The sequence below is a fragment of the Pleurodeles waltl genome, chromosome 11 (assembly GCF_031143425.1).
Source record: "Pleurodeles waltl isolate 20211129_DDA chromosome 11, aPleWal1.hap1.20221129, whole genome shotgun sequence".
Taxonomy (NCBI): domain Eukaryota; kingdom Metazoa; phylum Chordata; class Amphibia; order Caudata; family Salamandridae; genus Pleurodeles; species Pleurodeles waltl.
Genome location: NC_090450.1, coordinates 24752670 through 24765966, shown reverse-complemented (window position 1 = coordinate 24765966; position 13297 = coordinate 24752670). Strand labels below are relative to the sequence as shown.

Here is a 13297-nt window from a genome sequence, read left to right as displayed (position 1 = left end):
ATTATTGTTATTCGGTGCCAGTGTTTGTGGGTGTTTTTTTTTTTTTTTTTTCCCCATGGATTCTCACATATTACTTCCATAGGAAGAGATTTGGCTGTTAATTTTCTCCTCTGACAAACCCTGCAAGTAGATTTGCACTCTTATAACCCTTGTTAACACATTTTAGGTGGGAATAAATATTGGCGTACCTACTTGAATTTTGTGTAAATTTATTTTTTTGACTGTGTGCTTGAGGATTGCCCTGTGGTAAAGCTTATGCAGAATTCAGTTGGCCTGTTTAGGTTATGGTGATGAGCCAATGATAAAAGCCATAGTCTGGTTCTTTGGTAAATTATGTGTCGGATGCAATGGGTCTAATGTGTTTTTTGTGAAAGGTGACAAAAAAAGGCAGTTGGCCTGACTGATTTATTGTGAAGTTTTTTAAAGTCAATAGGCTTTTAACACTGGATTGTCCTTGCATTGTGTTAAAGGCTTTCAACAGCTATTTTATTATATGGAAAACTGAGATTACCGTAGTAAGCAAGAATTTTGGTGTTGGTTACCTCCTTTGGCAAGCCCTGGTAATTGAAGGTTCCGAGTATGATAACCCTTGTCCGACCCTTTTGAGGTGGGTTGTATATTGTTTTGCAAACTGTAACTTTGTATATATTTGTATTTTTTTTTATTACTATGTGCACAATGGTTTCCAGTTTGCAAGCCAGTGATGATGATCATAGGCTTGACTGAATCATTGGGAAAAGTTGTGTCAAATGCCTTAGGTCTGAAGGCTGGAAAGTTATGACAAATTGCGTTAGGCCTGATTTATTGCGAAATGCATTTATTAAAGCCAGTAGGTGGTTACAGGTGGCTGGGTATTAAAAATGTGTTGAAGACGATAGACTGGTATTTTGATACATGGAATTTCACAGATTAACTTGGGAAGCAAAGGTTTTCATGTTGGTTCCTATAAAACGTCGAGGTAAAAGATTTACCATGTGAGAAAGCATATGTTTGGAATGGTAGGCATGACTTGGTAATAGTACAAGCCAGCAGTAAAGGCTTTAGTCCTGATTAGTTAATTTGTGAAAGTTATGCCTTAGTCATAATCAACAGACCAGTCCTAAGACAGCAGACCTAACTTACTAATTGTGAAAAGCATATTTTAAAGCCAATCGACCTTTCAGGGTGGATTGCCATTACTCCCTGTTAAAGAGTTCAAGATTGTTAGCAGGTATTTTGGAAGAGGGAGTCTTTGAGATTACTTTTGTTAGCCAGGCTATTGGTGTTCGTAACTCACTGTGACAAACCCTGGGCATATTTTTCTGCATCGATAATCCTTGTTATTCCATTTCCCCCCCTACGGGGCTTTGTTTTACCAACTCCAATTTGGTATGTTTCAAATTTTAGGACTGTTTATTTGATGGTTACCTTTTAGTAAAATGTATGGACATATAATGGGCTGGAGTTGCTTATGTTTATATTTAAACAACGATAACAGGTATAGTCCTGATTGATTCATTATAAAAGTTGTCATGGGACTAGTCTATTATGAAAAATAAATACATTAAAGTCTGTATTAACAATTGTTAAAATTGTATGCTAAAGTCAATTGGCCTTTAGGGATGGATTGATATTACACTGTTAATGCCAGTAGAGGTATTTTCTTACATCAAATCTCATAGGTTACTGTAGTACGCAATGATTTTGCAGCTAATTAATTCCTTTGAGAAACCCAGGTTTAGAAGGTTTGTGATGTGACCGTTCTTGCTATACCCATCTGGAGGGTGGGGGGTGAGGGGGGGATGTTGACTGGGAAGTGTAGTAAATGGTTAGCCCATTTTTGCCATTAGTTGTATCGCACTGTGAGTAACTGCATTTTGCTTAATTAAATGTGTATACCTGCCTGAAAAATGAGTGTATTCCATAGTCTGGGCTGGCAGCCAATCCTTTAGTTTTCGATTGTCTCCTTTTTATAGGTCCCCTTTAATTTTTTCCTTCTCTGTTTTCATTTTATTTATTTCCTTTTGGTGCATCCTGTGTGGTCATTATTTCTAACCTAGGAAGCCATCCTCTAATGGCATTGCCAATAGTGTACCGAAGTTTGTTCTAGGTTTTTACACCCTACTTTTTTTTTCTTTTTTTTTTTTTTTAACCTATTTTGGAATGATGAGGATTTCACCTCACTGTTAGTGATGCAGCCAGAATTGTGTGCCTTTCTTATAGGCATTTTTGTGATCATGTGGACCATTTGGAAATCTCCACTTTTTATTTTTTTTATAAACGTGTGCGTCTCATTTTCATAGGATGACAGATCTAGTCCAGTCAAGAGGCCAAATGCCATGTGTGCCACCTATTTGAAGGTGGAACTCACTCGGTCCATCTGATAACAATATGGTCCTCACTGGACTCATGCATTTTGAGTCGTATCCTAGCTACAGGAATAGACCTTGTGGCCACACTGCAAGGGAAATGGTGCTTTGCTTTGTGGGAAATAACTCACAGGCGCAGCTGCTAAGAGGGACACTGCCTTGTGTAACAGACAAGTAAAGGTTTGACACCGTGAAGGGGTAATCACAGCACATATGACGTTAACGGAGGCCAACAGCTTTCTTACACCTGCAGCTTTGAATAGGACTATCAGTAGGATTTTAAGGGTTGAAAAAGTGTTGGGCTAAACAAACTTACATGGAGAAAGGCGCTGAGAGAGCATTGTTTTTGCAAAAGTTTGCTACCATCACCCCTTTCCCTCTCCTATTCCTTTACACCTATTCCTCAACCCATTCTTTGTGCTTCAGACACTTTGAGTGCTTGTTTCACTGAGCACTGCTGTCTGGTGGCAAGACGTGTTTTGGGGCCTGCCCATTGCTTTCCATTTGTCAGGCTTCCTGTTACTCGTTTTCCTGCTTTTTTATGGGTGAGCACAAAGCTCTCTGTCCCACGCTGTAATCTCTCTTTAGGCTTCTAACCACGCCCATGTCACGTCAATCACGTTTGTTTGTTCATGGGCTTGGCTTTTAAAATCCGCTTGCTTTTATTTGTGAAACACATGCATTCGTCATGCCTTTTCTGGTGTTTAGCCCACCTACACAGCACCGGTAAACTACTGAAACCATTCCAGGCTTGATGTGTTCAGCCTGGTTTCTGCACTACTTTATCTTTTTATTTTCCACGAAGCGCGATCGCACTGAGGGTGTACATAGCGCAATTGCGCTCGGTTTTTCAGTTTTCAATTTCAGTGCGATCGCTCTTCATTTTACATAGCGCAATTGTGTTTTTTTTTTTCTTTTCTTTTCTTGTATTTGTGTGGCAAGAAAAGTCCAGTTAGGGGTTTACAACGCTAATAGCTCTAACTCAAACAAATGCGAGACCTAGTGCTTTGCAAATGCTTGTATTTAATGGCTTTTTATGTCCAAGCTTGTCAGTCTTGCTTGGTCCTCCCATGGAGCATATCCTCTTTACTAAGTTTAATTTGGCCAGCTTCTATGGTTTCACTGCTTGCTTTTAAGGTACTATTTTGATTTTTGACTAAGCACTCAGGGTATGTGTTTTCCAGCTGTCTCCCTGATGTGCCTTTCATCCCTTCTCTTCATTTCTCTCACCAGTTTGCTTCTCTTCCACCAGCTGCAATTGTGGTACTCTTTTGCCATATTCTTCTCCCCATCGTGCTCCTTGTTTCTCTTGTGCTTCTCTTTACCCAATGTTTTCTTTCTTGTGTTTCTTCTTCCCCTGCATGCTGTTGCTTCACCCCGCTCATAAATTTGAACAGTTTTAAAGCACTTTTGTGCTTGGTTTCAAAAAGCGCTTTTGTTTTTTGTTTCCCTTTGTTTTATTATTTTATTTTTTTATTGCGATCCATTTTAGACTGGTGAGTGGGGAGGATCCTGTCATTTTTTTAGATGTACATATGTTTTGAACAGATGCACGCATCTCCAAAATGCAGCTTTACATTTTTTTTAAAACATTGACATTGCTGCGGAACAGGTTTGATGCTGTTCAGCATGGTTAAAACATTTCTCATATACGAGAGCTATTGGCTTTGCCAACGTTTGTTTCACACACTTTCCTCTATGTCCTTGCTTCATGAGTAAACCTTTATGAAATGCGATCTTTCACTGTGAAACAGTATTTTCTTAAAATACCCATATTCCTTTCTGTCCCCATTGCGTGCCCACCTCTCCTTTCATGCCCCAGAGCAGTTAAAAATACACTCATTTAAATGACACTATCTGGAGTGCAGGGATCAAGGATTCTTAAGCCAATTAACACGTTAGGATCTGGCCGCAGCTCGTGTAGGCCTGGTGAGTCAGGCCTATTCCCTTCAAATAGTCATGTTATTTCAAACTACCTTTCTCCCCGGGGGCAGTAGACTTGGGAACAGCCCTGCACAGGGTTAGGGTTTCTGCCTGCATGCCTTACATGTGATGTGGGTCACCAATACCTGTCTAGCAAAAGGCTTTGCAGCATCCTCGTTGACAACGCTAAGCAGCCATGTTGTGATTTTACCTTATAGAAACTATACAGGTGTCTGAGCCGAGATAACAATTTACCTGCAAAATTCTGCTTGCCTTAAGGTACAATAACTGCAGCATAATAAGTAGTCATGTCTCCAAGTTGGGGCCATTTTGCCTAAATTAAATGATTTGAGTAAACCTTATTCCTGTGTTAAGCCATGCTGGGTCCATAATCTGCCCCGTAAGTAGCAGTTCATCGGTTCCTTTAGCCTTCCCGTGGGTTTGGTACTTTCCCGTCTCATGACAGGTGCGACTAGAGACCATAAGAGGATTACAGTAATGTGTTGTTGTAAGCGGAACTATATAGGCGCACAAGCATTACACTTGTATGGCTTTCGTTTACAAGTTATTCCCGAAACTCAGCGGTATTTAAACCTTACGGACTTAAAGAATAAAATACTGTTACTTTTTAAATCCAGCCTCAGGCCAATGTAATATTCCAAAATTAAAACTGAACTAATGAGTTAGCTTCAGACGTGGGGGGGGGGGGGGGGGGGTTACTGAACTGCCAGATGGCTCCGCGCCTCTGGAGTTAGTGCTGGAAATACCTGGTGTAAGCCATTGGGCTTTAAGTATTATGATGATAGTACGAGGTCAGAAAAAATAACACGTCATCCTGTACTGACTCTTGCCTCTTCCTCCTTACACTGAGCCTAGTGTGATGTGTCAGAGTGACTTAGACTGAATGGGTGTATCAGAAGGAAAACCCAATATAATTTGAACCTCCAGCACTTTGACACCATGGACATTATTGCTGAAGTATGTGTGTGGGAGGCCTGGGCAGAACTTGCGGAGTTTCACTCCATGGAATTCTGCAGAGTTACAAACTCTGTGGGTGGAATTGGGCACGTCCGCTGCTCGCGGTGACTTATAGCTCTGGAAGCTTCTTCCACACTGTGAAATCGGCACAAACTGTACCGTGTGAAGTGCCATGGGCTTTCTCAACTCATAGAGAAATCTCGCAGGGTGGCATTCTAGTGTCTGAAAATCATGCTAAGGGACTTAAATTCTCGCTCACCAATTTAACATTTGAGAGCTGTGTATGAGGAGAATCTCGCTCATACGGCGGTTGGCGGGTTTTGCCAGAACTCCTTGCTCCATGCAGAGCAGGCAAAACTCTGTGAAATCCGCTGGCGGAGCAGAATTTTTCACCCACGCAGAGTGTCTGGACTATCTTTTTGCTTATGGTAACTGATGTTTGGTTTAACAGTGAACTGCTACCACACTCCCACTTCAGCTTCACATTCTAGCTGCTCCACGTATTCCTTATCACTCATGGTACCTTGCTGAATTTGGTTACAACCACCTATTGCATGGATACTCGCAAAGCTTTCTCCAGAGCCAAAAGATATGGTCCTTTGTGTGATAGAGGGCCGCATAGATGGCAGCAAGGAGGGGCCTGGGTTTGGGGGCCGGGGAAATTGGTGGATGTCGGTTAAGTGTAGCATATACTTAGTGTGCACAGTGAGTCATGGACTTATTTTGGGTGGTTTATTCCACACTGCCTTCTAAATTAGGACACTTGTTGCTAGAAGAGTAACTGATTTTTCAAAACTCTTATATTTTATTTGGGGTAAGCAGTCTCTGTTTGCTATCGCTACCTTTTGGCAAGTCAAGTACACAAAGAAAGTAACTTGATTATTGAACTGGAATGAAATAGAGTTGTAGGCCTAATAATCTCATTATGCCTTCAGCCTCTATCTGTACACAGTTTAAATGCTTTGATACAGGACTGTGTTAATCTAGCAAGTGCTATAAGAAGCCCCCTCAAACAAGTTATGCAATTCACTGAGGAGGGTACACACACACACCCAACCTGCTCCATTAGATATGGGATAACAAAGGTTTTATCCATGTTGCTATGAGACTTGACATTTAATCCCAAAATGGGTGAGGATCCACAGTGGTACATCTTGGGTGACAGTAGCCCTCGAGTCTCACTATCGGAACCACCTACACCCCAGTTGTTGTACAATCAAGATACCTTCTATGGAGCAAGAAGGCAATTTGTTTTTATCACTCTGCCCCTTCCTCTTTTGACAAACTGTGTGCTGATGGGTAATCCCTTTCTGAATATAATTTTCTGCTTTTTTCCACAGAGATGGGAAGAACTTAAATCCAAAGTAAACTTTAGTAGGTAAGTACGTGAAAAGGAAACGGGACCATAATCCAACAATCATTTCATTTTTATACATGGGGGAGAGAGATCCCGGTCTCAGTCCTCCAACTAAAATATGGTGTAGTGAGAAAGTTATGAATTTTGATAGGAGTCCTGCTTTGTGGTGTTGGTACTCCTACATCAGCAAATTGATAGTAAATCATATCCTTCCCATGCCTTTGTCCCCCTTAATTGCCAGTGGGTGTGCACTGAACGCTGTAGCGAAGCTCGATCAAGATGCATGGCTCTATCGCAGGCTTATTTCAGGGTTCTTTTGCATTCTTAGGCCCAAAACGAGCCAAGCCTTCTGCCATCCATCTGCGCTCTAAACTCATCTGCGAAAAATTAAGGATAAAGCATTAACTTTTTATGTAAAATGAGAGGGGGGTAAGTGATATCGATTGAGTGTCTGCATTGAACATTATGAAACCAGAAAAACTGGGATCATTCCCAAATGAGGGAAAAGAAAGCCAATTAATGGTAAACCTTCTTTAACTTTTTGGAATGCCCCTCAATAGATCTTTCAACAATAGGTAACTAGAAACGGTCTGTAGGCGAGATCTAAAAAACGAATAATCGTGACACCAGCTTGCAATGGTCAAATGTTTGTGTCCCATTTTTCACAGTAACTTGCCAGTGGTACATAGTCTGACTGAACTTGCTGATCAGTTACTGCTTGCTATCTGTGAATTAAGTATGTATCATGGAATTTAAACTCTAGTTGGTTGGCTCATTTGTTTCTTCACAAATAGTTTCATATCTAATTTTGCTTGTACCTGATAAAAGTTTGATTCTCAATGCTCTTCATGTATTGCATGTTATACCCTAAAGTGGTTCCCAAACTTTTTTTTACTCTTGTGGACTCCCACTTTATCGTCACTGTGAATCATTATTGGATCCTGGGGACTCCCCACTAAATCCTTACTGTAAGCCGGAGACCCAGCGTAAACATTGTCTGAATTGAGACGCAAAAAAACACACAGAAAATAACAAAGCAAAACAAGCATTCCATCAAGCAATTTTGTTTGTCCTGCTGGGCATGTTTTTGCCATTTGCAAGCCTTCTGTTTGTGGGGCAATGGAAGTTAGAAGAAAATAGTATCTCGATCACGTCGGGAGCATCAGACGAGCACTATTTAAGTTTAAATCAATTAGTACTTGATTGCTGCTCCACACAGAGGAACTGAAGTGATGCCAGACAGGCCTTGAATTACAAGGCTACAAAGAAGAGTGCAGTGTAAACCAACAAATAGTGAGCGGCAGGCGGGCAAAACGCCATTTACTGGACACAAGTGTCTTGCATGCACTCGCAGGCTCGAGCCTAAGAGGTGGGCTGTTTGAGGCTCACCCTTGCTCCGATTTCAGGATAGCAGAGCTCCATTTGTCTTTAACTCTGCCTCATCTGGAAGGGAGGAGAGGAGGCAGGTGGGCCAGTCCCTCCCAAGTGAATTTTCAAGTTGACAGGCGCACATTCTCTCTTTTTTTTCTTTGTTTTGCTTTTGTAATGCTTCTGTAGGGGCCCAAGTCTGGCTTTCTCTCCCAGTTACTAAACTGGGGCTATGCTGCAATATTTGTGCCTTCTTACAGGTGTTGAAGTTGCTGTTTTCATGCTCAAATGAATAGCAGGGTTCGATATACTTCCACTATAAACAAAGAAATAGCAAGCTCTTCTTACAAGATAGTTAAATAACGAAATTAGTGACATGACCAGAACAATCTGGAAAGGATGCTTACCTTCTCAGGAAAAGTAAATTTAAAACATGCATACAGTTAGAACATATGTAACTTAGTACTTAGGTTTATTTTATTCCTGCTTTGAGGCAGTTCCAAGAATGCAGCAGAGTATTAAAAAAAAAAAAAAAAAGTGCAATATAAATAACTTGCTTATATATGTAGTGGTAAATATAACACTTTTGGATTTTTCAACTGGGCATTGTCAGTAATAGCTGTAAATGTTACCCTCCTTGGAGCGCTCATTTATCCAGTTTGAATGGGTGAAAGGCTGAGGGCTCGATTACGACCTTGGTGGATAGGCTACTCCATCATAAAAGTGAGGGGTCCCGCCCGCCATTTTGCAAGTGCCATTATAATAATAAAAGTTGTAATACGGCAGGCGGGATATCCGTCACTTTTGTGACGGATATCAGGCCCTGAGGTCGTAATCAGGCCCTGAGTCTGTCTAAACAAAAAGTGAACAAAATAAATGTTGCATTCTGACATCATGTGAAAGTACGATCACTCCAGTGATCGTTGAACTTAATTCACAGGGTGTGTGTGTGTGTGTGTGTGTGTGTGTGTGTATAGATTTTTATATATATATATATATGATTGCCACCGTTCTATTTCCTGTAATCTCCAGGACACTCATTTGAAACGCAGCAAGGACATTATATTTTTCTGAGATTTATAACATGGGTGTCACTAATAGGGAACCTTGTGATTAATAGTAGTGTGAAAGAGCACATACACTTTACTAAGCATCTCAGTAACACAAGTTAATATGCTTGTGTAATGAAAAAGAAGAAAGGTGTCCTTGAAATTTAAAGTAGCTGTTGGCTTCACCACATTAACTCTCGAAAGTACTGACTTTCACCGGAAAGGTGCTTCTTAAAAGGAAAATACAATGGCATTGTACAGATACCTTACCTATTACTGAATACTCGCAGGGTCTGACATCTGAAATATTGATGTTCGTTCAGATTTTGTTAAGAACATTGTAGGGTATTTTTTTTTAAATGTTTTTTAATTTCAGCTCTTTTGCTACATGTTAATTTTTTTTTTCTAGTGTTTTCTGTACCCATAATGCCCGTAACGCCTAATAAATTGGGTGTGTGACTGATTAAGCAAAGCTACCTAGCGCTCAGTTAAGTGTTAACCGGTTTCCTTACTGTATGCGACGCCGTCAACATAACGAGTGAGAAACGCGTGAAGGCATTGGAGGCTTATCATGGTCCTCATCCATATTCTTCCACAATTGCCATATTAATTTACAAGACAGTAACATGTTTCTAGCATTTTAGAACATCGAGTGAATATCTTTACTATAGCCTTGATAAAGTCTACCCAGACGAAACACGTGTCGGCTGTTGTCCATTTGGGCTGTCGTCCATTTGAGAATGAATTCTGTTGTCATCATTTGATTCTGGTCCCAAGATGTCAGTTTGGGCCAGATGCCATTGGTTCATCTAAGGATATTACAAGGAATAAACTGGAACATTACAACTTTCTGGGATGTGGTGTGGTTTTCCTTCTTTGCATGTTTCCTTACTTGAAGGCCCAGGCCTACAATATCCATCCTCGTTTCACTTCGTACTTGTTCATTTGAATTGTGTTAATCCAATGTGGAGTAAATACTATTGGAATGTTTGTTTTTGTGGATGTACATTAATTGGTATAAACATACATTCTTTAGGGCAGTTGTGCAATCGTAGATTCAATTGTACATTGCTTAGCATGACAGTATACTTGTTCATCCAGATGTACATTTATTAAAGTCCTGTAGCCGATGTGATCCGAATTACCCCAGGCCAAAGCTGGCTTCGCAGCACACTCCAGCCTTCATGAAGCACATGCTTTAATTTACTTTAATAGTTCTGCATCACTGAAGTGTGCATTAGGGCTCCGTGGGTTAGTTGGGGCCACCAGTTGGTCCTGCTGCAGGTTAGTCCTTCACTGGTGGCAACTGACCCTGTTCCAACTCTGGCACGAGGCCGGGCTTTGATCCCAGTACTGCTTAGTTCTATACCAGTGCCAGTTGCGGTTCCCATCCTGGCTCCATTCGATCAAATTCCTCCTAAGAAAGATGAAGAGAAAGAGACTGTTAATTTGCTTCCCTCTAATTATACTAATACTTTGTTTTGACTTCCAATTGACAGTAGCCTGAAATATTAAACTTCCTTTAGGGCCCCAAGTGAGGAAAGTACCTCTTTTGCAGTGGTGGTTCGTGGAATCATAAAGGTGTTGCAGCTGACTGCTATATAGATTGAAGTCCTTCTTGACTGAGGCTCTCAGCCTGGGCTTTAACATTCAAAGCCTTCCATTTATAATGCCCTGCTTGAGCCTGCCCCAAACCCCATGGTGTTCTGAGCTAGACCTTTGACGTCACTATGGTTGCCTGATCGCTTACTTGGAGTGCTTGGTGGTGTGATATTTTTGAAGGAGCATCCGGCTCCAAAGAACTTTACTAGTAGGGCTTGCACAATAATGTCAATCTGAATGAATTACCGACCGCATCGTCGAACGGGCAGTCTAAGAAATCATGGACCAAAGTCTACACCTCTATGTGTAGGGGTAGAGCATCGCCAGCAGAGATGTTTTGATCTTCCATCGGAGGTGATGAATGTAGTTATCCTGCTCGCTGTCCATTTACAAAGACAGTTTATTCTGGACTTTGGTCTAAATTTGTCAGTTAGTATGAGGAAAAGCAGGATGACCCACGACAGGCTAAGTGATTAACATCCAGTCTATTTTGTTGTTAGTCTGACTAAGTTTTACTGTGAGTTCTGTGAAAAGGATACTTAACGGTTCTTTTGGCTTTTTTTTTTTTTTTTTTTTTTTTACCGATCAGCTCTTTGTTCAAGTCATCCATGTGATGCAATTTTTTTAAAGGATTTTTAAACCTTTTTCCACGCTCACACTTCATCATGCCACAGTAAAATCCGATTTCGGTACCTCCTTTTCTGAAGTGCGCTTCCTTTCAAGACATTGCACAGTTGTACCCTGAAGGTCTTGACTCTGAAAACCATGTTTCTCGTAGTCATTGTCAGACCAGTGAGTTGCAGGCATTTTCAATCCTGCCACCTCGTGTTTCCTGACAAATTGGTGCTTTGGATGTGTTCTTCTCATTTTCCAAAAATTATTTTGCCTTCTGACATGGCACAGTCCAGCCCATCATGCTTCTGGGACTATTCTCCCAGCTGTATCCTAGGTGGGCAATACGTTTTTACATTGATATGATAAAGGAGTTACCTAGTGGTGTAGATAATCAGCTTTTTGTTGGATTCGCTGGTGTGAAGAAAGGAGAAGCGGTCCAGACATGGACTTTATCATGCTATATAATCCTTTGCATAAATTTGTGTTGTGCTTGGGCCTAAGGTATACACCTGAGGGGCTTTTGGATCCATCATAGAAAAAGTTGGGTAACATTTTATCTAGTGAATACCATATGTAAGGGCAGAGTCCTCACTGCCCACCCTCTTCCTCCTGTTCTGTGAATTGTACTGTTCAGAGGGAATCTGGTTCCAAATTAGATGATGCATGCGGTTGAGCACCTCAGTTTGTTAGTGATGCTCCCCGACTCTGGGCCCAGATGATGTCTTGGTATAAACTGATTTTAGAGCTCAGTGGTGGAGCTTATATGTAGTTCTGCTTCATTATGTTGAGAGGCTTGATGGTGTTGGTGGCGGTAGTGACAGTTGCTGATGATGACACTTCCAAGTGTGCATGATGGATTGTAAAACGTTTTCTGAATCAAGTCTAGCACTTGAGGATAGTCACAAGATGATGAATCTGCAGTTAGAGTACCCACCAATGCAAGTGTTACCGAAGGTGAATAACTTGTTCCTCTGGACATATTGTTGCTGCATGAACTTCTGTGCATTCATTCAAAATTGATTTAAAAAATGTGGAATATTTAACTTGTCTTCAGTATGGGAACCAAACAGTACATTGTGAATCCTTAACTACTTCCAACCAGAAACTGGATGAACCTACGGGATGCTGAGACTGGGAAAATACTCTGGCAAGGAACAGAAGACCTGTCGGTCCCAGGAGTCGAACATGAGGGTATGAATACAATGTTGGAATTTGAATAAATGAAAATTGCAGGGCAGATCCCTTACACATACTCTGGAATGTTGTTATTGTCTTAATATCCAGTTCTCCCAGTCTCTCCAGGATATAGACCCTTCCACCTCTTGAATCGCAAGTCTGAAGTAGAATTTTAAAAAAGTACAAAGTTGGCAGGAGATCATCCCAGTTTCGATCCGATTTGCTGCTCCCTGCATTAACTAAACACAATATCTATGATGTCCCTTGGAGTTCGCTGTAGCTGGTCTGCTTTTGGGTGTGAGCCACGTGGCAGAACCTTACTGAAGGAAACGACGTGGCCAACGTACAGCACTGGTTGTCTTCCTCAAGACATGCAGTAGGCTTAATTAGGATTTTATTCGCTAGTTATTAACCTGGCCTCCTTTATGTGAAAAGCCGGAATTAACATAAAGGACCAAATGATATTCTGGAGCAGAAAACTAAGTCAGCCACCACATTTGCCTTTCACACTGTGGTCCCCTGCCCTAGAGTACTATGTCAGACTAGCATTTTTGCTAGTGTCCTCACGTCTGAATCTCTGTTTTTACCGTGTTGGTTTTCAGGTGGTTAGTTATTTATTTTTTATTTTTTTATTTTTTTTCGGGTAAAGGCAGTTGCCATCTTTTTCTAATTATAGAGGTCTTCTAGGCCATGTTTTTTTTTAAATGATTTTGCAAATCCTATGCATAATTGTACAGGGTGAGGTTGAATTCTGGTCCGTTAAGGGTGTTGGGTAGTCATTGCATAATAGAAGAGACGTGTCGGTGTTGGGTGTGAGATGCTGATGTGAAGTGGTAGGTACACAACACTTTACCTCTGAGGTAAGAAGTAATCTGTTTTAG

At 41.0% G+C, this 13297-nt stretch overlaps 1 protein-coding gene across 1 annotated transcript in view; it reads left to right on the top strand.

Moving 5' to 3' along the window:
* PDE6D (phosphodiesterase 6D) overlaps positions 1–13297 on the top strand; it is a 69238-nt gene that overhangs the window by 35749 nt on the left and 20192 nt on the right. The window contains exon 2 of the mRNA XM_069212871.1: positions 12343–12431. Coding sequence (XP_069068972.1) covers positions 12343–12431 — 89 coding nt within the window. The remainder of the gene's footprint in view (positions 1–12342; positions 12432–13297) is intronic.